Below are 14,636 nucleotides of genomic sequence, written 5' to 3' on the forward strand. Positions count from 1 at the left end.
TAAATAGTAAATGCTGAACTAAACAATATATAGAAAGCAACATAATAAATAATAAGTCAAATGTTCAAAATAATAATTAATTAAAGCACAATTATTCTAAAAAGTAATTTTTATATAGATAGTGCAGATTATTCAGAATATTCTGTGCAGTATATTTCAAAAGCAAAATTATTATTAAGTTATACGTTTCTTATAAAAATTATTAATATGTTAGAGTAATAGTCTTGTACACAGAAAAGTTTATTAACATTTTACCTGATTTGTGAAATTCTGAACTGGTCAATGTAGTTCTGAATGTATTTTGCGGACTAATTGCTCTTTCATCTGAACTGGTCAATGTAGTTCTCAATGTTTTCTGCGGAGGACTAATTGCTCTTACTGAAGACGTTGAAAAACTAATTCCATTAGATATACGTTTTGAAAAACTGTCAACTGTTGATGTTGATGGTTGGCAGGAAGTGATCATAGATCTTGATAAATTACTATTTTTTGATGTTATTTTTAATGCAGGAAGAGATGGGATTTTATTGCATAATACCTCTTCATTGTTATCAGATTCTGAAGAATCTGAATAAATTCGAGGTCTTTTTAATCTTCTTTTTGGCCGTTGGTCTTCATGCAATTCTACATCAGTTTCTAGAGTAGACGTGAATTCAGCATCTATTAATCTTTTCCTCGCATCATTGTAAGAAGCTAAAATAATAGTAAAATAAACTATAAAATAATAATAAAATAAATTAAGAAACTAATAATAAAATCAACTATAGATTTTTAAAACAGTTTAAAATTAAATATCATTAATTCAAAAATTGAAAGCGTCTATAATACAAAACAAATAAAAATTATTTATCTTAATTTGAAATAAAAATTATATTTATAAATATTTTAAGAAAGATTTGAGATAAATATATGTATATTGTTGTGACATCCGTTTTTGAAGAAATATATTGATTGACGATATGTGAACGAGGAACGGTTGTCGCGCACGAACGGAACGTTCAAAATCGTTCCGCGGATGCAACAATATATATATATATATATGTAATTGCTAAATATATAATAATCTCTGACAGTATATAACAAAATTATACTATAAAAATAAATAAAATGATATGTGGTATATATTGTGAAAAAAGAAAACTATAAAGATAAGAAATACTCTAATAAATAATAAATTAAGTTTCTAATATATGTTAAATCTTGGAAATAACTGTAAATAAAGCAAGTGTATAAATATTTTTACTTTTTTATAAAACAAAACAACTTTTATAAAACATAAACCAAAAATTTACCATATGTATGCAAGATTCTACATTTATATTTTTTCCAGTTTTTTTCCGGTAAAGAGCATTTTTCGATAGCCTTACGGATTTGTTTTGTGGAAATTTTTTGAGGCCACAAACAATACCATATTTCTTCCTCTTTTTCTAACCAAATATTAGGGACTACTTCAACTTCAGGTTTTTGTCCATAATTCATCGCAAATTCTATTAATGAATACATTTTATAATCTGAAATAAACAAAACATTAAACAGAATAAGCAGAAAGTGCTTATTGCATTTCATCAACAATTTTTTCTTCAATATAAAATTAATATTGCAGACATTTAAAATTAACTTTAAATTTTACAAAATAAAATAATATATACTCACATAAACCTATAAATAATATACGTATATAAAATTATATACAATAAAATAAAAGGAATACATTAACTACAATTCATGAAGAAGAGGAAACACAATGTAAGTTCCTTTTTCATATGCGGGTAATAATATGTTTTTATATTTTACTGATATAAAAGGGAATTCTTCTATATCAGGTGATATGTGAGACACCTTAAAAATATTCAATAATTTGGACGAACATGGATAATCATAAAATTCAGAAACTTTCAAGAATCGACGACAAATTATAGAATAAAATTGATCTTTCAAACACAGAATATTTACAATCTGAACAATAATATCTCCTTGTATTGAAACACAATTGTCAGGTGAAAAAATCGTCAAAACGCATGTCGGTGTTTTCAATTTCTTGTATTGTAAAATCAAGTCAGTTTTATCTCTAAGTGTAGGTCCTTCAAAATGTTTTTGCTTAGGTTCTAATTTAGTTATTGGTAATTCAGTCTTTGAATAATTAAATAATTCAGATATACGTCTACAAAGTTGTGCATGAGGATTTGCAGATGATCTTACAAGTTTTTTTAATTTTCCCAAATAATTTTCAAAGGGAAAACAATTAATTGTGTTTAAATTACCAAGATTCCTTACATCTGTTACTAAATGAATTAAACTGTGAAGATTATATGTCACTTCTTCTTTCCCATAGGATTTTTCAAAATACTTTACAAAATTATACAAAACTTCTTCTGCAAAGTCAATATGTTCAAAAATATGATTATCGTTACACAGAATTGTAATACCAACATGAAACATTAAAAAATGATTGTAAAGTTGTTTAGGCAAAATATTTATTAAAGAAACTGGACCCACGTATAACAAGAATAATCTAAACTCATTTGCTTTCCAACGATTTAAGTCCGATATAGCTCTACATTTTCTAGGAAATTCATGTACTATATAAGAAGACAACAAAATTAATCTATCTGATAAATTATTAATAGCTCTTCCAGATAATTTAAATGAAGGTTTTCCCTTTGATACCCATAATATTAACAACTTTTTCATTATACCTAAATATACCAAATGCATGGGATCTAATGGAAATTGATTCACTAAATCTAAGTTTAAATTCAATAATGGAGACCTTCCTTTATGATGTTCCTCTTGTACTTGTTTAGTAAAAGTTTCTTTTGTTCTAAGTTGTCCACTTTTACATGGAAAAATCATTTTATTAATGTATTTCCCTTCAATATCGCATTTTTCACACCCATGCCTAGAATTATGACCTACACAACATTTTAGAAAAGCTCGTGCAGGAGCATCACATATCAGAGACCTGATTCTAATTTGAAATAATTTATGATCTATTTCAATACTATTCTTTAATATATCATCATTAAGCTCGTGTATTAGATCTTGTAAATAACAATCAAGAGGTTCTGGCTTTCCTTTGCCAGTGAATAAACCTACAATAAATGGTTTATTTAATGAAGTTAAACTTAATGATCTACAAAGAATTGGCCAGACAACTATGTTGTTACTTTTAAACAAGGGTAACCCATCAATATTAAAATCTAAATCAATAATTTTTGAGCATGATTCTTCCTTTAATAGGAGATATAACTGCTTACGCATACCAAAATAAGTAAATTTTCCACTTTGCAAATCAATTGAATTTGTAGTTTTTGGAGTGTATAACAAAGACCTTCCAGATAATGGTACAGATATATCATAATGAAATTGTCTTAGTAATGACAATAATTCATCTAATGCTGATAATGTAATATTATGTGTTAGGGCCCAGTTTCTCAATTTATTCAGAAAATCATCAGATAATGTTTCGTTTTCTGAAAAATCATGTTTTTCAGTGATATATAATTCTGGAAATATTTCAAAATCTAAATCTTGATCTGAACCTAGTTCTAAATGCGAATCAATGATTGAATGTGACATTGATGATTTTGTCTCATTATTTATAAAATTTAAACTAAAACCCAAATCTTCATCTATATTTAAGTTTAGTTCTAAGTGTCAGTCAATGACTGAATGTGTTGTCGATTTTGTTTCATTCCAATTGAGTTCATTTAATAACTCATGTACTTGTTTTTGTATATTCCTTTTAGTTTGTTTTTTGCCAAGAAATTTAACTTCTTTTTCTTTATCCATATTTAAACAAGAATATTTTTTCTGTTCTTTTGTTTTTTAACAAGTATTTTATGTAAGTATTATATGTGCGACAAAGATATATTTACATATATATTTTCCTGAAAAAATGACAACTATTTAATTAAGAAATGAAAAACACAATATAATTTGATAGTAAAAATTCTTAATATATACTGATACAATAAAAAATGTTAGATTAATCAGATTATGATTTCACACAAATTGATATCTTCTTATTAATTGTAAAATATTATTTGTAGATGTGATATTTGACGTCTAATCTCATATCTTTTTTTAGTATTAATATTGTGTTATAAATATACATATATATACATATATACAGAACAGTAAACTATAAAATTATTAAACCAATATACAACTTACCTTATTCGTCGTAAAAAAGAGATATTCTTTATATCAATATTTTCGCCGGACCGGCGTTTTGATCAACCTAACCTTTGTTATGATCTATGCACGAGAATTGATTAACTTTATAGTACACATTACTAGTATTTTTCTATCCTTTCACTACTAGTTTCACTTTTGCAATATTCACAAGTCGTTTGTATAATATTCACAATAAAAGTTTTCTTGTTTGAACAGCAAATATATGCAATAACTCTGCGATCATTCCAAATAAATGGAATATAACCTTAATACTTTTTGTTAGTAAGACAATGGAAAGAGGAAGAGAAAGAGAGAAAGAGAGAGAGAAAATCACCCCGCTATTCATTCCGATATTCATAGTCCATTATTTTTATTTCAAGATCGTTTTAAGTATAATATCTTAAGATATGTTATTACGATTCTGTGATTGAATTACAACACATTATTATTAAGACGGTCTTCAATATAAAATCGGACTATGAATATGAATATCTAAAATTAAAAATACATTAATTTTTTTAATTCAAAATTATATGTATATATATACACACACACACACATATATATATATATATATATATATATATATATATATATATATATATATAATTTTGAATTAAAACATTAATTTTTATTCTATTTAGGCCCGATATTGTTACCAACATTATTTTGGATTTAAGTGCGACTTAAACATGTATCTATCTTTATTTTTCTTTCTAAATTAATAAAAACAGATATATATATATATATATATATATATATATATATATATTTAAGTCTCGTTTAAAGCCAAAATAATGTTGATGCAATCAGGCCTTATAGAAACGTAAAAAATACGTTTCTTAAACTATGGTTTTAAAAATGTTTCTGTTGAAACGTTTCTTATTGGTGTTTGACGGTTAAAAAATATTGGATACGTTTAGAAAACGTTTATAAAACGAACCTGTGCTACCTGGGTCAATTAATGTCATGTCGACATCAAAATGACTATATTACGATGAAACATTTTGACTTTGTTCAATTATTTTGTTGAAAGAAATCTCCGACGTTGTTTTGTAGTGTATATTGCAATTTTTATATATTTCAAATATTTAGAGTTCTCGATTATGTTTATTTTGATATTATTGAAGATTTTGCAGCGTGCAACTGATTTTGAATTTAAGTATACGCGCGCGACTGTGAGAGCGTTACAGTCAGTCATGAGCGGTGCAAGTGTAAGCATGTTTTGGGTTTCGAATCGTTTCGATAAAAAATTTTATGTTGAATAATTTATTCTTGGAGTTGTTTTTTTAAAACCGGCTATTAATTTAATAGCCGGTTTTAAAAAACACAACTCCATCACAACATATTGGATCGACATGAATAAAAAACTAGTAAGTATATGAATTGTTTGTTCTTCTTTTTGTACAGCATAATTATTTGGTAACCTATTGCACAGTATTAATTTAGGTTAACCGCGGTGTTCTTCTCATGTGATGTTGTTGCTATTCATTCACTTTATTCAATCTATAATATATTTAATATACATATATAGAACTATAGTTCTGTATATATATTAAATATATTATAGATTGAATAAAGTGAATGAACAGCAACAACATCACATGAAAAGAATACTGGTTAATCTAAATTAATACTGTGCAATAGGTTACTAAATAAATATATATATGTATATGTATGGATGTATGTGAGATATATGATTTCATTTCATTCGCAAAAATTATATATATATATATAAAGCTAATAACTCAAAAATTAAATTCAAAATAAGATATTAACACTGGATAATAAGAAAAAATAATTAATAGTATTTTAATATAATTTTATAATTACCGATTTTTGCAATTGAAATGAAGATTATACATTCATACACAACACGACATTATTCTCTCTGTAATATGTACTTTTCACAAATACAATTTTCTTTATTACTTATGTAAGTAAAAATTATCCGATTTATTTCGTATTTGATTTCATTTTAAATGTAAAAAAACCCATTAACCTAACCTAACCTAACCTAACCTAACCTTTAGCAGGGATCCGGACCGAACCGGAATTAAAACCGAAAACCGTTCCGTAATCCTTTTTTTAGATGAACCGATACCGAAACCGAAACCAAATTTTATAAAATTTAGAACACCGAAATCATAACCGAACCAATAATATTATTTACGGTTAACAGTTCTTTTCGGTTCTTTTTCAGGTTCTTAATCTATATATGTATAAATCTGTTTTTCATAGTTGAATCAATATGACGACTTAATGCTCGATTGAAAATGCTTAATTTTTTAATAATAAGTTTTTCGAAATATTAGTTTGGAGTAAAATAACATTATGCTTATTTAGATTTTTTAACTGTTCTAAATTTTTTATTATTATTGTTAATTATTATCTCTACGTCGCTTATATCTTAATTCTTCTATCTGAATCCACCAAATTAATCACATTTTAGTTTATATTTTACACATGTATATGCATAAAATAAAGCATTGTATTAAATAATATAATTTCTTATTTTTATTTCTTGTCATCTGCAAATATACAATTTAATAAAATAAATATAAAAAAGTGATTTTATTAAATTTATCATTACGCTTCAAACTCTTTCCGTACAAGTAACTATAACCAAAAAAAAAGTTTTAAAAAACCGTAATTTTTTCGGTTTCGGTTTCGTTCACTGGTCAAGAAACCGAAACTGAAACTGAAACACTTATTCGATGTTTTATTAAACCGTAACCGGAACCGAACTGAAAAAAGCTTTCGGTCCGAGTCCCTGACCTTTAGCATTATTTTCAAATCAATAAAATGCAAAATAAAAGTTTTAATTTTTATTTTTCATAAATCATTTAAACCCGTACATATTATATACATGTATTATTAGCGCGCAATTGATATTTGTAATATTCGGTACGAATAATAGTAAAAATAGCACAATAGCCTTTATTATATATTGACATATATATGACTGTATAATATATACTGTATATATTTAACTAAATTTGTTGCAAAAATTAAAAGCATTATTTAATATTGTTTTTAAGAATTTTTATTTTTTTCCAAGAATAATAAAATAGAAGAAGCAATATTATTGCAAATATTTTTTGTACATAGTATTAAAAAAAGTTTATTATATATGCGTATAAATCCATTTAAATGGCCGTATTCCTGATCTACAATGTCTGGAGGTAACACACATGATATGAATTAGTTCATGTTATACATCCACAACTATTTTATCATCATCGAAAGTGGAGTGACCACAAAGAGTAAAAAGAAACAGAAAGGATTGTATCGGTGATGGGGGCTAGCCAAATCGCTGACAGAAGCCGCCATCTTGAGTATCCACTTTTTGACGCTTATTAGCATCGTCTGCAGCTGTTGTCAGAGAGACATATGTGCGTGTTATTTTGCACAATTATTAATTCTAAAAATAATAGTGAAATAAAATTATGGTGCATTGTCAGGCCTGTGACATAACAACAGCGCGAAATTATGGGATAACATTTCATTGATTAATAATTGTTATCAATATAATAACAAGAATTTAATATTTTGAAGGTTATGTTTTATTTAGATATACTATTTAAAGGACAGTAAACAATGTGTTAAAATTTCAATATTATTAATATATATTATTTTATTTGTTGCATATTAAAATTATATATTTCAATTTAATCTTATTGAGTTGATTTTATTAAAAATATAAAGTATATTCCATATTTATATTTAAAACTTTGTTCTTCCAGCATCTCCGAAAAACCATTCAATTTTGGCGCCCATAAGCAGCCATTTTGAGTGTCCACTTTTATGCTGGTATACATATTATAGACATTTCCGTCCGTTTAGCCATATGCTCCCTCCTGTTTTTTTTTATTCTTTAGGATAGACTGGCAATAGTCAGAATGAGGGTAATTTCAGGTAGAAAAGGACACACTCTGAATAGCTTGATGCGTTTTCTCTCTTTTTCGCGCATGCGTATAAAGCTATCTGAAAAGAGAAATTTGAAACCTAACCGTTAATCGACGGAACTTTTTTCATTTTTTATAAAGAACTCTTAAACTCTTTAAGAAGAAGCTAGAACTCTAATCAGAGCTATAAAAATTGCATTTCGGAGTGCTCACACACCCGAAGTTTTCATTGAACCCGAAGAATTCATTAAATTTATACTTATGGCTTGGGGCTATGCTTATGTATTTTTGTGTAGATTGGAAATTCAGATACCGTATGCATGCACAATGGTATCTGCTTTCTGCTTACGGCTTCTGTAATTTTATGTTCTTCCACCTTTAGCCATTCAGAGTGTCCTTTTCTACCTGAACTTACCCCCACTCCGACTATGTCCAGTCTATCCTTACTATGCCGGTATTCATAATCCGATCTTATATTTAAGATTGTCTTAAGATCTCGTTCAACCAATAAAATGATGCTATGCGGCTATTTGATTGGTGGAACGGGATATTAAAACGATCTTAAATATAAGATCTGACTATGAATACCGACCTATGTCTATGGTGACCATATAGTTTCAGGCGGTCGTAAAATGTACGCACAGCTAGTGTCTAATCTAAAGGCACAATTTCACGCAGCGAGTAAAAGCTGGCGTTTTACCCCCATTTCATCACAACGCAAAGCAGCGTTTAAAAAGCGACAATTGCTGACATAACCACAAAAATAGAGTTAGAATATAATCAATACGTCGAGTACGTAAAATATAGACATACAGTAGCAGTTATAGCTGAAATTAGAAGACGGCGTATAGCTGCTGCAGTTGCTGCGATGTGTTTATGAAAAAAAAAAAGAAATAAATATAAGAAGAAAAGGTTTTTGGTAGCTCCGATTTTAAAAAATTTTTAAATTTTTAAAATTTACTGTATGTATACAAATTAAAAAATACTGTATATATATAATATATACTAACTTCGTCCATATTTTCGGGTGCTGTCAATTGATTAAACCCTTCAGCCATAATTTCTTCTTTTATACACTTTTAATTATGTAAAATAATTTAAACTTCAGCGTTGCTTCAATTCGCTAAAAGTTGGACTGTGTCGAACTTTGAGCGTTTATTCGCTGGATTCGCCATTCTGGCAAAAATTGATGGAGTGGAGGTAAAACGTCAGCTTTTACTCGCTGCGTGAAATTATGCCTTAATAGTCTTTTCGATTGAAGAAAATTTAGGTTAGTATTCATAGTCCGATCTTATATTTAAGATGGTCTTAAGCCCCGTTCAACCAATGAAGTAGCTGTATTTTATTAATTGAACGAGATTAATATAAGATCGGACTATGAATACCGGCTTTAATCACTCCGGGAACGAATAATGACGTCATTGCATCTCTGCCAATAAAAGACTTGAATTCATAGTAAAATAATTCGGATTGGGTTAAAATCCGCTCAATCGAAAACGCTATAAAAAAAGCATCGTACCACAGACTTCTATGTAATACTAGACTGCTAACTCCCTAGATTTTGCTTATATAAAGTGTCCTCGAATTTTATGTACTAAGAGCGCGTTCGGGGAGATACTATTAGCGCTAAGGTGACCCTTTTTGCGTATGCGCTGACATGTGCCGACGCCATTATGATCAGTACATGTACTTCTAACTTGCTTTCGGTCTCTAATTCTTGTCAGAACACTTGTCGTGTTAGTAAAAAAGTAAGAAATATAAATTTTAAATTATGAGATACAAATGTGCAGTTATTTTATATCTTTTATATAAGCTTGTTTATCATACTTAGTATGTATATACATGCGTGCAACACGCGCCTTCACAGCGCATGCGCAGAAAGGGATGTCATACATACTTGTTTGTATGTACATAAAATTAGAGCTGCCTTATACATAAGAAGTTAGCAGTCTAGTATTATATAGAAGTCTATGCATCGTACGGAAAACACCAGCATGGCCTCTCTCTTCTGTCTACTATCGAATAGAGAAAGTCCCGAAAATTTTTTTTATTTGATAGCCAATCATGTATACAATTAGGGATTCTAGAGAGGAATACGTTTACGTTTTCTATTGGTTGCTGTCATTTATGATAAAGGCTAGGAATTTCACTTAACATTTGTCGACATTGTCGAATGTGGTGATTGACTATCGTATAGAGAGTTGCTAGAGTTTCAATCAAGAGTTTAAGAATTCTCCATCTGACAGCCAATCACTATTGTTCGACACGTCGACAAATGTTAAGTGAAATCCCAACCAAAACCGGAAACAGAGGAGAAAGAAAATAAATATAGAACAGAGATAGAGATATTCTATTTAATATAAATTTATATTAAATTCAATATAGATTTATATTAAAATCTGTTTAAATTTTGACATTTGTATTGAGCCGCTTCTAAATTTAGTCACATCTAAATTTCCATAATATACGAATATCTAAACGAGATGCATTTCGAAGTATTTACGCATGCGCCGTTATTTTTTTTCCATATGGTCAATGATTGTGGAAATGTCGCAGCATGGTGTGATATTCGAAGGGATGTCCCCAATTGTTGTGGAAAATTTGGTAATTCCATATTGACTTCAATGTTGATTTGAGAGCTTTGAGCACATAAGTAATCTTGACAGGTCGTTGGCATCCAAGTTAGTAAGTTTTATATTTCGTTGAATGTGTCGAATGATGCGATTTATTATACGGCGGGAAATTACAAGCATCTGTTTATTACTCGGTTGCAGGTTACATCTCTTCCAACATTAAGGGGATTTCACCGTGAAGAGTGCACGAACTAATTGTGGACAATTTATGATTTATTGCATTTATTAAATGGAAAGTATAGCGGAACCTACGCCGGCGAAAAGGAGGTGCTTTAAGAAAAATGATAAAATAAAATCGATAGAACGTGTGAGACGACAATTTCAGTTGCCTCAACAATTTCCCAGCACGTTAAAGGAGGCAATAGACCAGGGTATCGCAAAACCCGTAGAGGAACCCCTGCTATCAACAATCCCCGAAAATGCAAAGATGTTGCCCAATATCAAGCGTCAAATCCCACATAAACTGCACAAATTAAGAATTTTATCTCCAAATGGAAAGGATTTAGGAGAATTTAACTTGAAATTGAAAGCTGATAATCCATCGAAAGGGAAGACGATCATGATTTCAAAATCTAATACTTTCAAGTCTGTTAAGAAACCAGTAACGGTTACTCTGTCTCCGGTCTTGAGTAAGAATGTTACATGGATGTTTAAACAAAACATAAAGGAAAATAATTCAATAGATATTAACTCCTGTAGCAAGAATGATTTTGTAACAAATAAAGTGTCGCAACAATTTACAACTCTGCCAATAAATATAATAAGGAAAAATCATACTGAAATCAGAAATAACGAAGCACAAGCATATAATAGTGATACTAATGAAACTGGTGAAGTCGAAATAGCGGTTTCTACAAGTGAAACACATCCTAAACAATTTTACCAAACTACTGATAGCAACAGTAAAAAGCATATAATATGTAATGGAATAAACAATGTAAATAGGCGTATTAGAATTCTAAAATCTACAATAAAAAAAGATAATGAAATTACTTCAGTTACAAAAGTACCGTTGCATAAAGAAGTTACACAATCATCATTTCCTATAATAAATTTGCAGGATGTAGTAAATTCTGTTGACAGTAATAATGTACATAAGGCTGAAGAATATTCCCAAGTAAGTAAAAGAAAATGTATTCTATTAAAAAACAAAAAATGTATAAAAATAATTATATCCTTAAAAATACAGTAAATTTTGTTCAAAGATATAATCAGATTAATAGCGATTTACTTGAAAATTTAGATTAAATAGTATAAAAACTTCAATAATCAAAAAGTTACAAATAAGAAATAAATTGTTCCATGTTCATTCTGACGTAGTTTTCTTAATAATCGAGTATATGAAACAATGAAAAAAATATACAGTTATACCTAATGAAACTTTTTTTACTTAATCAGAGTACAACTTTGACATCAGAGTATAATACTGCTGTATCATCAGGAGATGATGAAAAAAATGTCAGTGTACATTGTGATAAAGTTTTGTGTGATACAAAGTGTGAAAATACACAAAATGAACAAAAAGTTCTGAAGAAAGGCTCTGAAAATGATTATTCAACCATTGTGATTGATAATCCACTTCCTATGGAATGTATTTCAGAATCGCAACAAACTACAAATACTACTGACACAACCATACAATTGGATGTACAAAACAAGGATTCTTCCAAGGATACAAATCAGTCAAACTTATTGGATGATCAATGGGATATTATTAAGAAAGCAATGGATAGTGTCACGGATAACGAGTTGCGTGCACTAGCATTAAAGGCTCTAGCAGATTGTGGAATTGGAATCGAAAGGCATGTTTCAAAACCTTTACCAGAAGACCTTAAAGCTGTACACGACACGCAAGTACAGACTATGGTATTTGGTTTATTGGAGCCTAAATCTTTTATATTCATAAACAAAGATTTGGATAGTATTCAGAGAATAAATCAAATTTCTGTTCATGATATCCCTTCTCAAAATCAGTTAACAAATAATTTACACTTTAATGATTCTCTACTTAAAACTCCTCTTCCAATGGAACAAGAAAATGATTTTGATATAGACAATTTTCTTAAGCAAATTTTGGAAGAAAATTCAGATGCTGTAAAAATGAAAGATACTTTATCAATAACAAAGATGAGATGTAAAAATATTATAGAGCATTTAGAAAAAGATTTTGGATCAGTTAAACGTTATGATAAAAATGGCTTGTTAAATATACATAACGCCGTTGTAAGCAATAACATCCATCTTGTTCAGAGACAATTAATGGTACTTAAGCATTGTAAAGAAAGTGTCGATATATTGACTGAAGATGGAGTGGTAAGTTTAATCTAATTAAAAATTTAGCTAGTCTTTTAATTTTATTTTATCTAATCTTTTAAAAGATACTTTGTACAATCTTTGAATTTTACAGACGAGTTTAGAATTGGCAATCAAATATGATGCACGTAGCGAAATCGTAGAACTTCTACTGAAGGCTGGAGCACAACCGGTGACATCGAGATATATACACGAATCGGCACTGATTATAGCTAGTAAACAATCATCACCCTTGTTATCAATGCTTATTGATCATGTTTCCGACTCAAAATTACTTGATCAAATAGATTCGGAAGGTGAGATTGTATTGATACTGTGCAAGAAACATTTGTGTCGAATTAATATTACTCTAAATTAAAATTTTCATTAACGCATCTTGAATCCATGAATCAATTTTGTTTTTCAAGGTTTTGCGACGTTACACTATTGTAGCATGCGCGATAATTTGCAAGGGGTGAAAGCGCTTTTATCAGCCGGTGCGACTAAAGATCTGAAGGATATGAGATCGGGACGGACGCCTCTGTTTCATGCACTGGACAATGGTCACACGGCAGTGGCGCAGACACTATTAAAAGCCGGTGCTGTTGCAAATATCACAAATTACGCGGGACAAGCGCCTGTAGCCATATTGTCAGAAAAATTTGCCTTTCAAAATTATAGAAAAGAAACAACATAATTACTTTTGTTTCTGGTAAAAGACTAATACGAATTTTTTTACAACTATTAACATATGATATAAGGCAAAAGTTTAATCAATTTCTAGAAATTATTTATTTATTGGAATAATTCTAATTTTAATTTTAATTTAGAAACTAGTCAATGATGAATGTCTAACTTATTGACTAAATTTAGATATCAAAATCTTTTTTTATGTGAATGATTTGATATAAAAATATTATTTTAAGAGAAATAGAAAAAATTATATTTTTTTAATGAAATGATGTGTGGCAGAATTTCAATTTTTTTTTTATTATGCCACTAATTTTTGTATGTGAGTAATCGTAAATTTTTGTTTTATCAGTGTAAAAATACTAGAATATTAATTATTGATATTATTCTTATTAATATTTTTTTATTATTTAAAATTTTTACATACATTATATATTATATATATATGAAATTTCTGAATTGACTTATAATTTTTCATACATGTATGTGAAACACCAATTTGTAATGGAATTGCATCTTTATTAGCAAAGTTACATATATATTCTTCTACAAACATATTTTAGAAGTATATTTTATAGAATATTATTAAAATATTGGAAAAATAATGTTTTTTATTATGTAAATTAATATTTTGATATTCTAAAAATATTTCAGTGTACTGATTATTCAATATATTATCATGATTAATTATAATGTAATTTTTTTATTAATATTAATATGAATATTGGCTATATATATAATTGGCAATAAAACTTGTATATACATATATATATATATATATATATTTATATAAAAAAAAATATGACAAAAGAATAATTTAATAGAATTACAAAAATTATATATATGTACAAATGTGTATGTATAATATGCGTTTCCATTTTAAATAATGTAAATAAATGATTTTCTCATTTTATAAAACCTTTGTACTATAAAA

At 28.3% G+C, this 14,636-nt stretch overlaps 2 protein-coding genes across 8 annotated transcripts in view; one reads left to right on the plus strand and one right to left on the minus strand.

Moving 5' to 3' along the window:
* The window catches only part of LOC140673285 (uncharacterized), a 6,013-nt gene extending 1,334 nt beyond the window's left edge, over nt 1-4,679 (minus strand). The window contains exons 1-4 of one of the 6 annotated variants that reach the window (XM_072906156.1): nt 4,177-4,679; nt 1,654-3,890; nt 1,293-1,511; nt 256-693 (exon numbers count right to left, since the gene is read on the minus strand). In XM_072906156.1, coding sequence (XP_072762257.1) covers nt 256-693; nt 1,293-1,503 — 649 coding nt within the window. In that variant the 5' untranslated portion in view covers nt 1,504-1,511; nt 1,654-3,890; nt 4,177-4,679. Of the gene's footprint in view, nt 1-255; nt 694-1,292; nt 1,617-1,653; nt 3,891-4,176 lie in introns of those variants that run through there. The other 5 variants (XM_072906157.1, XM_072906155.1, XM_072906154.1 and 2 more) reach the window with 5 other exon arrangements.
* Nucleotides 4,680-10,613: 5,934 nt separating this feature from the next.
* LOC140673410 (uncharacterized) lies at nt 10,614-13,795 on the plus strand. Of its 2 annotated transcripts, none has more exons than XM_072906377.1 (5): nt 10,614-10,768; nt 10,862-11,837; nt 12,119-13,033; nt 13,128-13,329; nt 13,441-13,795. In XM_072906377.1, the coding sequence occupies exons 2-5, from the start codon at nt 10,950-10,952 to the stop codon at nt 13,707-13,709; spliced, it is 2,274 nt and encodes a 757-aa protein (XP_072762478.1). In that variant the 5' UTR covers nt 10,614-10,768; nt 10,862-10,949; the 3' UTR covers nt 13,710-13,795. The 2 variants fall into 2 exon arrangements, with proteins under 2 accessions (XP_072762478.1, XP_072762477.1); XM_072906376.1 differs by having other exon boundaries at nt 10,616-10,772.
* Nucleotides 13,796-14,636: the final 841 nt, after the last annotated feature.

The sequence above is a fragment of the Anoplolepis gracilipes genome, chromosome 14 (genome assembly GCF_047496725.1).
Source record: "Anoplolepis gracilipes chromosome 14, ASM4749672v1, whole genome shotgun sequence".
Classification (NCBI taxonomy): domain Eukaryota; kingdom Metazoa; phylum Arthropoda; class Insecta; order Hymenoptera; family Formicidae; genus Anoplolepis; species Anoplolepis gracilipes.